The 17,895-nt window shown below is 43.7% G+C and overlaps 2 protein-coding genes across 2 annotated transcripts in view; both read right to left on the bottom strand.

Moving 5' to 3' along the window:
- HSPD1 (heat shock protein family D (Hsp60) member 1) overlaps positions 1–17,895 on the bottom strand; it is a 715,033-nt gene that overhangs the window by 580,778 nt on the left and 116,360 nt on the right. The gene's annotated exons all lie outside the window — the stretch shown is intronic.
- The window catches only part of MOB4 (MOB family member 4, phocein), a 210,684-nt gene that overhangs the window by 102,066 nt on the left and 90,723 nt on the right, over positions 1–17,895 (bottom strand). Inside the window, exon 4 of the mRNA XM_068246917.1 lies at positions 11,840–11,859. Coding sequence (XP_068103018.1) covers positions 11,840–11,859 — 20 coding nt within the window. The remainder of the gene's footprint in view (positions 1–11,839; positions 11,860–17,895) is intronic.

Raw genomic sequence — 17,895 nt, 5'->3', positions numbered from 1 at the left:
GGGTGGAAGAGGGGGAGGGGTGGAGGAGGGGGAGTGAGTAAGTTGGGGTGGAGGAGGGGGAGTGAGTAAAGTTGGGGTGGGGGGGAGGAGGGGAGGGGGAGTGAGTGGAGCTGGGGTGGAGTCCTCAAAACTTAAAGACTACACCACAACGTGTTAGCACATTCTAACCAATGCAAAAAAACCGCAATATTGGTTGAAGGTTTTTTTTTTTTTTTTTTTTTTTTTTTTTTTTTTTAGTCCTTACCTGTTTCCTCTCCCTTCTCTCTTTGTGCCTGTGTTCTAACGCCTGTTTTTTAACGCCTATGCCACTTGTGTCGAAGCCACTTAGTGAGCAAGCCACAGACTGAGCAAGCTCAGTACTGAGACCTGAAGCTGTCCAAATACCTCGTGTTACAGCTAATCCCTCCCCCTAGCTGATTGACAGCCTGCTGCAAACAGAGAAAAAAAAATTGTACTTTTAAAACAAGCACTTGCTGTTAGATATCTGATGAATCGCTATGCACAAGCCCCAGATATCAAAGCAGCAACACACACACTTTACAAACAACAGCAATATAATATAATCAGAGCTCACAATCTCCCAGCAGTGAAGTGAAAGCAGCCCACCACCAAGATTAGAGCTGCAGCTTACACTTCCTGTTAATTAATCACCTGTGTTACAGCTAATCCCTCCCCCTAGCTGATTGACAGCCTGCTGCAAACAGAGAAAAAAAAATTGTACTTTTAAAACAAGCACTTGCTGTTAGATATCTGATGAATCGCTATGCACAAGCCCCAGATATCAAAGCAGCAACACACACACTTTACAAACAACAGCAATATAATATAATCAGAGCTCACAATCTCCCAGCAGTGAAGTGAAAGCAGCCCACCACCAAGATTAGAGCTGCAGCTTACACTTCCTGTTAATTAATCACCTGTGTTACAGCTAATCCCTCCCCCTAGCTGATTGACAGCCTGCTGCAAACAGAGAAAAAAAAATTGTACTTTTAAAACAAGCACTTGCTGTTAGATATCTGATGAATCGCTATGCACAAGCCCCAGATATCAAAGCAGCAACACACACACTTTACAAACAACAGCAATATAATATAATCAGAGCTCACAATCTCCCAGCAGTGAAGTGAAAGCAGCCCACCACCAAGATTAGAGCTGCAGCTTACACTTCCTGTTAATTAATCACCTGTGTTACAGCTAATCCCTCCCCCTAGCTGATTGACAGCCTGCTGCAAACAGAGAAAAAAAAATTGTACTTTTAAAACAAGCACTTGCTGTTAGATATCTGATGAATCGCTATGCACAAGCCCCAGATATCAAAGCAGCAACACACACACTTTACAAACAACAGCAATATAATATAATCAGAGCTCACAATCTCCCAGCAGTGAAGTGAAAGCAGCCCACCACCAAGATTAATAATGGATAAACAATAAATAAGATTGTTTCAGGCTACTTTTCCACGGACAATTGAATTGTGTGCTCAGAAAGTAGTTGCCAGGCAGCAGTGAGCAGTCATCATGCAGCAGCAAGCAGTTCTGAGAGTTTGAGAGGCATTTCACTGCCTATCAACTGTCCGTGGAAAAGAGGCCCCAAGCATGTGATGCGCCTTCAAACTCACCTAAGGGCAAGTAACAGGTGTGGACAATTTATAAATCCCACCTAAAAGCAGATAAAAAAGGAGAGCAGTTCTCTTAAGGCCCATACACACGTCGGATTTTAGCGAACGACCCGTCGTTTGAACGTTCCGTCGTTCGGTACGTTTTCGCGTCAAATCCGACGTGTGTACAGACTATCGTTCGGGTGATAAGACTGGTTACCAGCGATCCGCCCGGCGGATCGTTGGTAACCAGTCTTATCTCCCGAACGATAGTCTGTACACACGTCGGATTTGACGCGAAAACGTCCGAACGACGGAACGTTCAAACGACGGGTCGTTCGCTAAAATACGACGTGTGTATGGGCCTTTAGTCTATGCATTGTGTGTCTGTGTGTGCCACATTTAGCATGTACAATAGAAAGAGGAGAAGAGAACTGTCTGAGGACTTGAGAACCAAAGTTTTGTAAAAATATCAACAATCTCAAGGTTACAAGTCCATCTCCAGAGCTCTACATTTGCCTTTGTCCACAGTGTGCAACATTATCAAGAAGTTTGCAACCCATTGCACTGTAGCTAATCTCCCTGGGCCTGGACGGCCATGGAGATTAATGAAATTAAAGAAAGGTTGCAACGCAGAGTAGTCCGGATGGTGGATAAGCAGCCCCAAACAAGTTCCAAAGAAATTCAAGCTGTCCTGCAGGCTCAGGGAGCAGCAGTGTCAGTGCAAACTATTCCTTAACCACTTCGCCATATCTGGACGCATATATCCGTCCAGATAGGCAGTGGTGCTGCAGCCGTGTGGTGCGCTTGATCGGGTGCGCGCCCGCGCGCGCCCCCCGCTGCCTCCCGCTGCCCCCCCCGATCAGTGAATGGGAATATAATTCCCATTCACCGATCCAAGTCCCCGGCAGAAATACCGACGCTTTCTCATCAGAGAGCGTGGTATTTCTGCCCCCAGGAAACAACTTCTCTTCATTTTAGTTCCTAGATGCGACATCGTTCGCATCTAGGAATTTTTTAAATGTGGCCATCTTGTGGCCAAATAGTAAACTGCACCCACATACCTGTATTGAATAAAAAATACATTATATTACATCTAAAATTGGCTATTTACCTCCCAAACTAAAATTACCCAAATACATTTTTGTATTAAAAAAATAATAAAAAAAATTACAATTAAAAAAAAAAAAAACTACATAAATAGTTACCTAAGGGTCTGAACTTTTTAAATATACATGTCAAGAGAGTATCTTATTACATTTTTTAAAGTTATAAGCTTGTAAATAGTGATGGACGCAAATTGAAAAAATGCACCTTTATTTCTAAATAAAATATCGGCGCCATAAATTGTGATAGGGACATAATTTAAATGGTGTAATAAGCGGGACAAATGGGCACATAAAATGCATGGGTTTTAATTACTGTAGCATGTATTAATTTTAAACTATAATGGCCAAAAACTGAAAAATAATGATTTTTTTCCATTTCTATCTTAATCTTCCTGTTAAAATGTATTTACAGTAAAGTGGCTCTTAGCAAAATGTACTACCTAAAGAAAGCCTAATTAGTGGCGGAAAAAACGAGATATAGATCAATTAATTTTGATAAGTAGCGATAAAGTTATTAGCGAATGAATGGGAGGTGAACATTGCTCGGATGCATAAGATTTTCGAAGCTGTAGGCTGAAGTGGTTAAAGAGAATCTGTATTGTTAAAATCGCACAAAAGTAAACATACCAGTGCGTTAGGGGACACCTATTACCCTCTGTCACAATTTCGCCGCTCCTCGCCGCATTAAAAGTGGTTAAAAACAGTTTTAAAAGTTTTTTTATAAACAAACAAAATGGCCACCAAAACAGGAAGTAGGTTGATGTACAGTATGTCCACACATAGAAAATACATTCATACACAAGCAGGCTGTATACACCCTTCCTTTTGAATCTCAAGAGATCATTTGTGTGTTTCTTTCACCCTGCAGCTATCTTCCACTGAAGCGTCAGGCTGTTTCTTCCTGCAGAGTGCAGACAGCTCTGCCTGTATGTAATTCCTCAGTATGGCCTAGTGCACACCGGAGCGTTTCCGCTGCGGTTTGCGATCTGCTTGCAGGTGCGGATCCGCTAGGGTAATGTATTTCAATGGGCTGGTGCACACCAGAGCGGGAGGCGTTTTGCAGAAACGCATACTCCCGGGCTGCTGCAGATTTTGGATTGCGGATGCGTTTCTGCCTCAATGTTAAGTATAGGAAAACCGCAAACCGCTCTGAAAAACGGCACTTCAGAGCGGTTTGCCAGGCGTTTTTTGTTACAGTAGCTGTTCAGTAACAGCTTTACTGTAACAATACATGAAATCTACTACACCAAAACCGCTACACAAAACCGCAAAACGCTAGCTGAAACGCTGCAGAAAAATAAGAAAAAGCGTTTCAAAATCTGCTAGCATTTTGCGGATCTGCTAGCGGTTTTTGGTGTGCACCAGGCCTATGTGAAAGCCCAGCCAGCTCAGAGGAGGATTTATCCAGCTTGTAAAAGATAAGAGAGAAGAGAGAAGCTGCCCTAATCTAAATAATACACAGGCAGTGTGCAGAGAGGGGCCTGGAGGGGGGAGATGCATCACAGAACCACAACACTGAAGAACTTGGCAATCTTCCAGACACAGGCTGACAAGTCTGACAAGAGAGAGATAAGTTGATTTATTACAGAGATGGTGATAGTAGAACGTGCTGCAGTAAGCCAGAACACATTAGAATAGCTTTTGGAACTTGTAGGATGATAAAAAACAGGATGCAATTTTTGTTACGGAGTCTCTTTAACATTTAAAGGAAACCACACACTATGGCAGGAGACCCAGGAGGACCCCACTGCTGACAGACATAAAAATAGCAAGTCTACAGTTTGTAGTCTAAACTTTGCCAAACTTGAGAAAGCCAAAATCCTTCTGGGAAAAGGTCTTGCAGACAGATGAGATGAACATAGAGCTTTTTGGTAAAGGACATCATTCGACTGTTTATTGAAAATTGGAATTAAGCCTACAAAGAAAAAACACAGTCCCTACTGTGAAATATGGTGGAGGTTCAATTATGTTTTGGGATTGTTTTGCTGCCTCTGGCACTAGGTGCCTTGAATGTGTGCACGGCATCATAAAATCTGAAGATTAACAACCCAAGGAAAGCTCCAGGCCCGGACAGAGTGTCAAGACAGTGCCTTAAAGTATAACAGAAATGAGATAAACTAAAAGTTTTATACATACTTGGGGCTTCCTAAAGGCCCATGCGCACGGATCACTCCCACACCGCAGTCTTCTCCCTCTTTGGTACCGGGTCCCGTAACTTCAGCCAGTCACTGCTGCTGGAGAGATACGTAGAGGGCGCACTTCTCTTGTACCGACTAGCTGAAGTTACAGGACATTTTTGACAAAAAATAAAATCTTCTATTAACTCGTCATACACCTAACAGAATACCTTGGGGTGTCTTTTTTCTAAAATGGGGTCACTTGTGGGGTTCCTATACCGCCCTGGCATTTTACGGGCCCAAAACCGTGAGTAGTCTGGAAACCAAATGTCTCAAAATGACTGTTCAGGGCTATAAGCATCTGCAAATTTTGATGACAGGTGGTCTATGAGGGGGCGAATTTTGTGGAACCGGTCATAAGCAGGGTGGCCTTTTAGATGACAGGTTGTATTGGGCCTGATCTGATGGATAGGAGTGCTAGGGGGGTGACAGGAGGTGATTGATGGGTGTCTCAGGGGGTGATTAGAGGGGAAAATAGATGCACTCAATGCACTGGGGAGGTGAACGGAAGGGGGTCCGAGGGGGATCTGAGGGTTTGGCCGAGTGATCAGGAGCCCACACGGGGCAAATTAGGGCCTGATCTGATGGGTAGGTGTGCTAGGGGGTGACCGGTGGTGACAGGAGGTGATTGATGGGTGTCTCAAGGTGTGATTAGTGGGGGGAATAGATGCAAGTAATGCACTGGCGAGGTGATCAGGGCTGGGGTCTGAGGGTGTGGGCGGGTGATTGGGTGCCCTAGGGGCAGATAGGGGTCTAATCTGATGGGTAGCAGTGACAGGGGGTGATTGATGGGTAATTAGTGGGTGTTTAGAGGAGAGAACAGATGCAATGCACTTGGGAGGTGATCTGACTGCGGGTCTGCAGGCGATCGGATGGTGTGGGTGATCAGATTGCCCGCAAGGGGCAGGTTAGGGACTGATTGTTGGGTGGCAGTGACAGGGGGTGATTGATGGGTGATTGACAGGTGATCAGGGGGGACAGATGCATACAGTACACAGGGGGGGGGGGGGGGGGGATCAGGAGGGGGCAGGGGGGGGGGGGGGGGGATGAAAAAAAAATAGCGTTGACAGATAGTGACAGGGAGTGATTGATGGGTTATTAGGGGGGTGATTGGGTGCAAACAGTGGTCTGGGGGGTGGGCAGGGGGGGGTCTGAGGGGTGCTGTGGGCGATCAGGGGGCGGGGGGGGCAGATCAGTGTGTTTGGGTGCAGACTAGGGTGGCTGCAGCCTGCCCCGGTGGTCCCTCGGACACTGGGACCACCAGGGCAGGAGGCAGCTTGTATAATACACTTTATATACATTACAAAGTGTATTATACACTTTGTAGCGGCGATCGCGGGGTTAACATCCCGCCGGCGCTTCCGTATGGCCGGCGGGATGTTACGGCGGGTGGGTGGAGCCAATTGCCGGGGGAAGCGCATGTCATCAATGACGCGATCACTCCCCCGGCATGTAAATAGGACGCAACGCCCTAAGGCGTATTGCGGTCCTTTAGCTGTCCACTTTGCCGCCGCCCATGGGCTGTGGGCGGTCGGCAAGTGGTTAAAATTGCAGTTGGGAAAAGGTACCCTTTCAATAAGAGAGACCTGGAGCAGTTTTGCAAAGGCAGGGTGGTCCAAAATTCCAGGCGAGAGGTGTAGGAGGCTTATTGATGGTTATAGGAAGCAATGGATTTCAGTTATTTTTTCCAAAGGGTGTGCAACCAAATATTAAGTTAAGGGTAATTTTGTCCAGCCCATTGCTGGAGTTTTGTCTGACAATGGCCTCAATTCACTAAGCTCATCTCTGTCTTTAATAACGTTTCTACAGTTATCACCATGGTGATGAGGCATGCAGTATTCAGGAAACATTTTACCTCAGGCAAACCTAAAGTTAGCTCTTCTGTCCTTAAAATAGCTCCAGAATTCTTAACTTAAAGACAGGCTGTTTATTAACTACGTGGAAATAACTACAGAGGAGGTAACTTAAGGAATGAAGAGATAAGATAACTCCCTCACTGTGTGGAGGTAAGTTTTCTCTTGCCTTATCTCCAGCATGATCTTAGTGAATTGAGGCCATTGTGTCCAATTTGCTTTTTTCCTCCCTTTTTGTTTTCTTCCAATACACACAAAGGCAATAAACGTGTATAGCAAAACGTGTTACTGCAATATTTTTCTGTGAGAATTACTTGATTTTTTGGAAAATTGTTAGGGTGCCAACAATTTCAGACATAACTAATTACAATATGTAACAAATTCCTTTCCTTACATACCCAAATACTTTCCATTCTTATCAAACCTCACATGTAAAAATGTTTAAACGGGACACAATTAACACCAATCTCAAAAAATTGAATAGGGACCGGTTGCAATATGCAGAACATAGAGAATAGATACAAACGGAAAAAGTCTGCATCAATCCGTTAATCTCTTCTTTATTAGTGGACATACCATCACATCTCAAGCTGGCATGTTTCGGACTTATTCAGTCCTTAATCATAGTTGAGGTAACACTGAATGCCATTGACATATAAAGCACACATCCTGATACAATAGCTCCACCTCCAACCCGCCCACCAAAAGCTGCCTAACTTGGTAGCGAGTAATAGTATGAGGAACTACTTTTCTTGAGACTGATAGTCTGTTATACATAATAAAATGATACAATTACATATACCTAGATTACACAGACATATTAAAATCAGAAAACAATAAAATGTCAAAGGATCACACACCGCATAAAAACAGGGTGTGTTGATACGTGGGATGGAAGGTCTCATTTACCAAGAAAGGTTGGATAAACTGAGTTTTTTTAGTCTAGAGAAAAGACGCCTTAGAAGGGATTAACATGTATAAATACATTAGAGGGCAATATAAAAGCTTGGCGGATGATCTTTTTGTCCCTAGGCCTTCTCAAAGGACTGGAGGACATGATCTGTGCATGGAGGAAAAACGTTTTAGCCATTTATTTAGAAAAGGGTTCTTTACAGTAAGAGTGATTAAGATGTGGAATGCACTGCCACAGGAAGTAGTTATGGCAAATTCTATACCTGCATTTAAAGGGGGCTTAGATGCATTCCTTGCGTTGAAAGACATCCATGGCTACAATTACTAGGTAATACGCCAAATAATGATGTTGATCCTGGGATTTTATCTGATTGCCATCCGGGGTCGGGAAGGAATTTTTTCCCTTTTGGGGCTAATTGGACCATGCCTTATAAGGGTTTTTCGCCTTCCTCTGGATCAACAGGGATATGTGAGGGAGCAGGCTGGTGTTGTACTTTGTTCTCTGGTTGAACTCGATGGACGTATGTCTTTTTTCAACCCAAATAACTATGTAACTATGTACATTCGTGACCACTTACTCAGCAGAGTTTAAGGAGGTGACAGAAATTCTAACTAAGCATTTGCCTGTGCTGGAAGTTGACAAAGGATTGTATCCGATTCAGTGTTCTCCCCAGGATCAAACAGGTGGGCGCGCCGCCAGGGTCAAATCCATTTCCGCCCGGCTGGTTCCCAGCTGTCATCCTGTGCCCGGATGTCAGGACGCGCTGGGCTCTCTGACAAAAATAATCCAGCAGCGCTGTCCTGAATGTACTCTCTGCACTATGCACGAGCTCTCGCGCTTCCCGGCGAGCTCGTGCAGCGATTGGCTGAGCGGCAGTAAGAGGCTGTCCTGAAGCTGCTCCTATATGCATGAGATCTCGCGCTTCCCGGCGAGCTCGTGTGCCGATTGGTGCGGCGGCAGTAAGAGGCGGAGAGACAGTGCGAGGCTAAGCCGAAATCCCACAGCGCGCATAACAGACTGTCTAGGACACTGATCTGTAAGTAAGCGCTGGGGCGGCTCTCTGCACGTGGTTGCGGCTGACTGTAAAAACGTAATGTTATTTAATATGCTGCACGATATTACCGGTGGGGGCGAGGGGTGTCAGTCGGTGGTATTGAAGACAGTGTGCAGGGGCTATATATGATCAATATATATGGCCCCTGCACACTATCTGCAATACCCACTGACCCCCCCATCCCTCACAGTAAATATCATCCATATTAAATAACATTAAGGCAATGGAAGTAGGGGGGGGGGGGGACAATGAATTAAAAAAAATAAATACTGGAAATATATGAAAAAGTACAATGCATGAAATAAAGGACAATGCAACCTTCCGTTGCTCACGCTAATCAACGCAACCTTTGTTTCCCCGCACACTACGCGTGTAGTGTAGCATGCGTGCGTAACTAAGCAACGGCCGCAGCTCATGAAAGCCGTGTGGTAGTGATGTATTGCTACCGCGATGCTGCACTATTCGGGCACTACTATGTTAACTATCACTACTGTGTAGGTTTTGTAAGCACCGGGCGTTTGGTTATACACGTTACGCTAAGGCCCCTTTTACACGTAATCAGTTGGTGTGCGTTGGTACGCGTTTTCTCCATAGCAGTGCATTGTGACAAACATTTCAGTTAAAACGCGTTAAGTGTGAAAGGTGCCATAGAAAACATTGGCATTACTTTGAAAATCAGTTTTCTTTCCGTTTTAACTGAGAGCAACTGATTAAGTGTAAAAAGGGCCCTAACACTAGAGTGCGTAGCAAGCAGGGAAACAAATTAAGCTGCGCTGATTTATTAGCGAGACCAACGGGAGGTTGCTTGCGTTCTTTCCTTTGATGAATCAACCTGTCATTAAACAAAGCTAATTCACTAGAGGTAACCTTTAGGCCCTGTTCACACAGGGATTTAGTCAACGTGTGCAGGAGGCAGACACGCACGACATCAGACATCAGTCTGATGTTCACACACACTTCCATGTATTCCGGACCAGTGCGCACGCATTTTTCAACAAAACGCGCAGCTGACCCATTCACAGTGAATGGGATCAGCCACGCAACGAATAGAAACGCAGATGGCGTGCGTTCGTATGCGTTGCGTTCCGAACGCATGGCCATCTGCGTTTGCTGATGTGAACGGGGCTTTAGTCTACACAGGAAATCCAACTAATGCCCCTGGGACACTGAGAATCTAGCCCTTTCCTCTGTAACAAACAGTAAAGGTAGACATACATTAGGTGATGATGGGCAGATTCCACCAAGAAACAAATCTCTCTCCGATCGAATCTTATTAGAGAGAGATGTGTCAGCTGCCCATACACCACAGGCCGATTCCTGATTGATTTAATGCTGAAATTGATCAGGAATCGGCCTTGTGATGCCCCATCTGCCTACCCCCCTAATGTGCAATGTGCCCCCCACCAGTAATCTATTGGGCACTGGGGGGGGGGGGGGGGGGGGGGGTTCACATCGCACATTAAGGGGGTCAGCGTTGGGAGTTTCATTCCATTCGTTGCTCATCCCCGATATCGCTCACCGTTACCATTGCACGCGCAATCAAGCAAGTTGGCCCTACATCTTGCAGCATGTCGATTCATGTGACCTATTGGTCGCATCCTTAATTGGGCATGCACTTGGCAGACCGTATTTTCATCTGGTTCGATTATAACAATCAAATCGGATGGTCACCTGATGTATGGCCACCTTAAGATTACTGCTCAAATTCGACTAGGAGAAGAAGGTTAGAGGTCCCAGACGCTTATATGACCTGACATTTCAGAGATTTGTAGCAGCCACGAGGGGTCTGGAGAAAGCCCCAAGTAAAAAACCTGAGAGTTCTTTAGCCACTACCACTTCTCATCCTATACTGACACCAAGGGACACCCCACACTACTAGCTATCATGGGGGCAAGGTGGACATGCATTGTGGAGTATGTTGGCTGTGGTCACTTAATGTCAGTGGATGTTGTCCATCTCAAAGGGATTTGGGTCAGCTACAGGTTGCAGGGTATGGTGTGTCCCTTGGTGAAGGTACGGGATGAGAAGTGACAGTGGTGACTATACAGCCAGTTTTTTTTTTCTTTAAGAGAACCCGAGGTGGGATTTAATTATGCTAGTGGGGCACAGAGGCTGGTTGTGCACACTAACACCAGCCTCTGTTGCCCCATGGTGTGCATCCAAGACCCCCCTGCGCGCCGCTATACCCCCCGCAGTGCTGGCGACACGCAGCGTGTCACCAGCACAATGTTTACCTCTGCGCTGTCTGTCAGCGCCGCTCCCCCGCCTCCTCCGCATTGGTGCTACCCGTCCGCGTCACTTCTCTCCAATCAGTGGGAGGGAAGGGACACGGGCGGGTAGCGCAGATGCGGAGGAGCGGCGCTGACAGACAGCGTGGAGGTAAACATTGTGCTGGCGACACTGCGGGGGGTATAGCGGCGCGCAGGGGTCTTGGAGGCACACCATGGGGCAACAGAGGCTGGTGTTAGTGTGCACAACCAGCCTCTGTGCCCCACTAGCATAATTAAATTCCACCTCGGGTTCTCTTTAAAGTCTGATACTAACTTACCTATAGAGAGGGAAGGCAATGGATCCCATAGAGCCTTCCCATTCCTCTCTTGTTCCAGCGCTGTCAGCCCTGTTCAAATCTCGATTGCTCCTGAAGACAGGGGTCTCCGTACTGCACATGCGTGAGAGAGAGCGTTCACACATATGCAGTACTGAGCCACCTATCTTTGGAAGCACTCAGGCTCCCGAAGCCTTCCAAAGAGACTCCAAATTGTGTTCAGACTAACAAATAGCATTTGCGGGGGTGACAACATGAGGACCATGAGAGCAGCGGGAAGTATCTAGTATATAGTATATAGGACCCAGAGCCTTCCCTCTCCATAGGTGATTACAGTAGAATCCCTTTATAGTAAACTCCAAGGGACCGGATAAAGTATCAGAAAGTTTACATCAGAAATTGCCATACTCAAGCACATAAAGTTTAGTGTAGTACTTAATTCATAATAATTGGGAGTCATTTTTTCATTTGAATGCTTCAGCAAGCGAGCACAGACTGTCTAAGCTAGATCAAAATGCACAAGGTTTAATATGCAGGGATTTGCATGCAATAATCATGCAACAGCTTGCTCAGGAAGCATAAGTCTCTCACCAGTTAATGTAGATACAGTACTAATAGTGTGCTTTTCTGTCCATATTTTTGTGTGGTCTGAATTATACTGTAGCATTGCAGACAAGCACAAGCAAGTCACAGATCTTAGTAGTCAGGCAGCAGCTTACACAGGAAGCATAGGTCTCACTGGCTGGTGCTTTTAAGTGCAGGCCCAGAGTAGTTTGCATATAGTGAGCAGGCCACAAGTGGCTGCCAGCCTGCCCACAGTTAATGGGTCTCCGATTATAGCCGGATACAGAATACCGCAGGGTCCAAAAAACAGGTTTATTAAAACAGTTCTATTAGTTCTATAAAAAGTTCTATTATATCAGGCTTTACTATACCGGGTGTTACTCCCATAAACTTATGATGAGGCTTTGCCAGGACCTGGAAACTTAGTTTACTATATCAGACTGTGTACTATATCACAGTTTACTATAACGAGATTATGCTCTGCTTTTTTTATTTTATATCCATCGGTATTAAAAAAAAAATGTATGCTCCTTTTAAGGAATTGATGAGGATATGTCCTAATAAGCAGCACTTATTTTCATTTTACTTGGGTCAGGCTCCTTTCACACTGTCTGCATCTTATATTTCAATTGAAGGTTCACATTGGTGTATAAGCAGTGCAGTGTTTTCCATGAAAATAACGAGCAGCATGCTGTATGTTTACAGTGGAAGGAGAGCATACTTCAATGGACTGTGTGCTTCACTGTAAGCGCTGCATCCTACTTCTAACACTGCATAGTGTGTAAGCTGCATAGTGTGAAAGCTGCCTAAAAGTTTTTTTCTACATTCAGGTTACAGGTTCAGTCTTTTTTTCAGCATACTCTGCTTTGGATGTCTGGAACTCGCCCTCGTTGGCTGCGGAACAGAACCATCATCATGAAGTGCCTATGGAAGTGCCTATGTCTTCATCAGTTATCTATCTGGAGTGCCCAGTTGAATTGGGGTTTCACAGTCCTTATCACATTTACATTGAGAATAGCCAAGGGGGTTTGTGACCTATCTGCCATTCTTCTTTTGTTTCACCAACATGAGTAAAAAAAAGTGTGCAAAAAACAACACTACAGAATTACTTCAGAAAAGAGACCCCACAAACTACTGAAGGTGCAGCGTCAAGTCCTGATGTGGCAATCTTGGACAAAGACATTGCAGAGGCTGGTCCATCAGAGGAAATCTCTTCAGCACCAACTCTTTCGATTGATAAATCTAAGCACCGTATATCTGGCATAAACAAACAATGGTTTAAAGATTTTAATTGGCTCATGGTAAAAGAAAATGGTATGTGGTGCTCATTGTGCATGAAATATGCAAACAAACACCCCCCAAAGAAGGAGTTACCATGGGTAAATTTGCCATGCACACAAATTCGAAAAGAAAGCTTACAGGACCATGAAAAAAGTAAAACACACATCGAGTCTTCTGCTGATCTTTTACAAAAGCGTGTACTAGAGCAAACTGGAATTGGTCAAATTGAAAGATCTGTATCTGTGCTAAATAACCTACAAAGAGATGCCTTCGTAGGAGCTTTAAAGAGACTCCGTAACAAAAATTGCATCCTGTTTTTTATCATCCTACAAGTTCCAAAAGCTATTCTAATGTGTTCTGGCTTACTGCAGCACGTTCTACTATCACCATCTCTGCAATAAATCAACTTATCTCTCTCTTGTCAGACTTGTCAGGTCTGTGTCTGGAAGGCTGCAAAGTTCTTCAGTGTTGTGGTTCTGCTATGAACTCCCCCATCCAGGCCCCTCTCTGCACACTGCCTGTGTGATATTTAGATTAGGGCAGCTTCTCTCTGTTCTATTATCTTTTACAAGCTGGATAAATCCTCCTCTGAGCTGGCTGGGCTTTCACATAATGAGGAATTACATACAGGCACAGCTGTCTGCACTCTGCAGGAAGAAATAGCCTGACACTTCAGTGGAAGATAGCTGCAGGGGGAAAGAAACACACAAATGATCTCTTGAGATTCAAAAGGATGGCTGTATACAGCCTGCTTGTGTATGGATGTATTTTCTATGTTTGGACATACTGTACATCAATCTACTTCCTGTTTTGGTGGCCATTTTGTTTGTTTATAAACAAACTTTTTAAAACTGTTTTTAACCACTTTTAATGCGGCGAGGAGCGGCGAAATTGTGACAGAGGGTAATAGGAGATGTCCCCTAACGCACTGGTATATTTACTTTTGTGCGATTTTAACAATACAGATTCTCTTTAAGATCCATGTATTCGTTGGCAAAAAATGAGTTACCACATACGTTATTTGAAAAGCTGTTGGAACATTGTAAAGAAATGGGTTGTTCCTTTTTACAACATCTCAATGTTGGTAAAAATGCACACTACACATCTGAAAGAATAATGCAAGAGCTGCTGGATGTCTTAGCATCAGAAATAAAGTCTAACATACTGAAAAATATACATGCTGAAGATTTTTTCAGTATTCTGTGTGATGAAACCACAGACATATCAGTTGTAAAACAATTAATCATTTATATTAAATATGTTTGCCAGATCACTAAAGAGGTCCAGGTTAGTTTTTTATCAACCCGCAATATGATTGACGGCAAAGCGGAAACTATAACTAACACATTAAGTGAGACGATGGACACTCTAGACTTGAAAACTTGTAATCTGGTTGGACTAGGCTCAGATGGAGCGTCTGTTATGATTGGGAAACAGAAAGGCGTGGCAAAACTGCTGAAAGATAAAACATCTGGACTCTTGGTTAACTGCCACTGCGTAAACCACCGATTGGCCCTTGCAAGTGCCCAAGCAGCAGCTGCTGTACCTTATGAAACAAAACTGAATGACATCTTAAGGCAGCTGTTCTATTTCTTCCAAAATTCTTCCGTTAGGATGGCTGGTTTAATGGAAATCCAAAGTATTCTAAACATTCCCCAAATTAAGCTGAAAATGGCCAGTGACACTAGATGGCTGTCTCATGACTCTGCAGTACAGTCACTACGACAGGGTATGATCAGTGTCATAGCTGCGCTGGAAAGAGAGGCAAGTGAACGAAATGACATCACAGCTGAAGGATTAGGTAGATTTATGAAAACATACAACTTTGTTTCCTCTCTGATGATGCTTTCAGACGTATTACCAATATTGTCTAACTTATCTAAGGCGTGGCAAAGGCAAGATGTCAATCTTACCGAAGTTGAGCAAATTTTGCTTGCAACAAAATTGTCCATTATGGAGTTAAAAGACACTCCTGGGAGATACTTTCAAAGCCTTCATCATTGGCAGAAGAATGGTCAGTTCTCCGCATTGTTTATGCACAGAGTGATGTAATGTCATTCAAAACTACAGTATATGACAAATACTTAGACACGGTTGTAAAGCACCTAGGAGCTAGATTCCCTGACATGCCAGTTATTTCTAGCTTTTCAAAAGTCTTCAATACAGAAACTCCTGATTCAAGTGAGTCTGCTGAAATTCTTTTTGATCATTACTCTAAAAATGGTAGCCCTCCAATTGTAAACTATGAAAGTATCAGACAAGAATGGGCAGTTGCATCAAAAATGATCAGAAGTGCATCATACAAAAACTTTAATCCAAAACAAATTTTACTGAAAATGGCAACGACATCAGAGCTCAAAGAATAGTTTTCAAATTTAGCCAAACTAGCTCACATTGGGCTAGTGATCCCAGTGAGCACAGCTGAATGTGAAAGGGTGTTTTCTGCCCTGAAAAGAATCAAGACATGCTTGAGAAATCGCATGAATGAAAGAACACTAAATAATCTCATGCTGATCTCCTTGGAAGGCCTACATCTTGGGGACTTTGATTATGGGAAAGCTGCAGACAACTGGGCCTCTAGGAAGAAAAGAAGAATACACATTTAAGTGGAGACATCTGCATTTGTAAGTTGGCTTTAAAGAATAGGTTTTTACCTTACTTAGTGTACCCATGATACTGTACTTTTTACATTTTTTTTTGCAACAGTACAGCCACTTGGTTTATGTCATAATTGCTATTTAAAACTTTTGTTAGGGTTACAGGATCCTGAATTGGATACTTACTAAAGGACAACTGAAGTGAGTGGGATATGGTAGCTGCCATATTTATTTCCTCTTAAATACTAGTTGTCTGGCTATCCTGCTGATCTATTTGGCCACAGTAGTGTCTGAATCACACACCTGAAACAAGAACTTGACAAATTCCATCAGACTTCAGTCAAACATCTGATCTACATGCTTGTTCGGGTTCTGTGGCTTAAAGTATAAGAGACAGAGGACTAGCAGGACAACCATTGTTTAAAAGGAATTAAATATGGCAGCCCCCATATCCCTCTGGCTTCAGATGTTCTATAAATGTAATACAAATATTCTGGTACAAGTGTTCAATCTTAAAAGTCATATTAAGCTTTGAAAAACAATCATAATTAGTGCACATTTAATTTTCCACACCGCCAAATTTCCCGTGCCGCCCCACCCGGCTGCTTTTTCATGCCACCCGGCTGGTAAAAAAATCCTGGGGAGAACACTGCGATTATTAGTGGAGGCATTAAAATGGCTAGTCGACGCCACCTTAGGTAGACTTCTGTCCCCTAGTTTGTATGAGTCCAAACAACATTCCAGCACTTGGCTTACATTGGTGGGCTCTTACAGATTTGGGGTGTCCACATGCCGGTATTGTGACATGCATTTGAAAACCAAATCTGCCGTCTCAGTTGTCAGCAGCCGAAGTTTTCCGGTGAAACAATTTATTAACTGTGGTTCTAAAGACGTGGTCTATTTAATCACGTGCACAGAATGCTCGGTACAATATGTTGGCTGTACCATTAGGCCGCTGAGGCAAAGCATAGCAGAGCATTATCTGGGACAAGGATGACTTTCTGCTAATAACTCAAATGTGGCGAAGCATTTTAGGAATTTACATAGGGGAGATATGTTTTCGGTTCCAGGGCATTGAGAGAATCCTTCCTGTGAGGATCTATGTGGTAACGATGATATGTACGGTAATATGCAGAACATAGCAGCCATATTGTATCTCGTGGAAGCCATAATTTCACCTTTTTTGCCTGTGTCATACGTGTAGGTCTGCTCAAAGCCAGCTGGCTTCAGGGTAATTGGACACCTGGCTGCTAATGTGAGTATCGGTATGTAAATTAAATCTGCATTCAATTAGGGACTGTCTACTTAGCCTCTAATTAGGAGATAACCAATTAGGACAATAGGCAGCCATGTCCTTACCTTTGATCTGCTATGAAATACTGTATCATAGGTGTATGTCTGCTAAAAGCCAGTCTGGCTTTGGGAGAAGCTGTGATTGTCTGTATGACAGTATGAAGTACATTAGCATTCAGTTTCTCTGGACACTGTGGCTGCCAGCAAGGATACAGGTAATTCGGTAACACGATTTTGTCCCGCATCCTGAAAGGATGTTGTATTACTTTGAACTTTGTATTCATGTAAACCGCTACCTGTTGACCAAATATGCAATCCGGACTAACTGAGTCTGGACAGGGGGAAGCTAAACCAGGAAACATTTGAAGTTGGCATGTCACAGCCAGAAAGGATATGACATGCATTCTGTGAAATCCTTCTGAAGAAATTAAATGTATATCTGGAATTGTACCCCCGGGCTACACATCGGACTATATAAGTTGGTCTAGGATAGGCACAACTTGTAGTTCTTTGGAGATAGCAAAACGCTAGGACTAACCTGGACTGACCAAAACCGCGTTCTCCTCGCAACAACGCTCAGATCTATATGCTGGTAACATTTATTCCCATTTATTTTATGCAAACTGTCTTGTGTATCTTTGTAACTTATCTTTGTAATTTTTACTTTGTTTTGAAAATCTTTTGTATATATTGTTTTCTGCACTGTTTCACTTTTTTTCAGGATTAATTAAATCCCTATTTAATAAGTTTGACTTCTGCTGTACTAAGCCAACGCTCATAGGCTAGAAGAGACTGCAGTGTAATTTATGTTACAAGTTTAGTGCCCGATTGTGTCGTGCTACTGTACGATTGTATTGTGTGTTTGGTGTTCCCATGTTTGGCCTTAGCGCAAAGCTGACCCAAATACGAAAA

This window comes from Hyperolius riggenbachi, chromosome 7 (genome assembly GCF_040937935.1).
Source record: "Hyperolius riggenbachi isolate aHypRig1 chromosome 7, aHypRig1.pri, whole genome shotgun sequence".
In the NCBI taxonomy this organism is placed as follows: Eukaryota; Metazoa; Chordata; class Amphibia; order Anura; family Hyperoliidae; genus Hyperolius; species Hyperolius riggenbachi.
The sequence above is the reverse complement of the archived record's forward strand: the minus strand, read 5'-3'. Positions and strand labels throughout refer to the sequence as shown.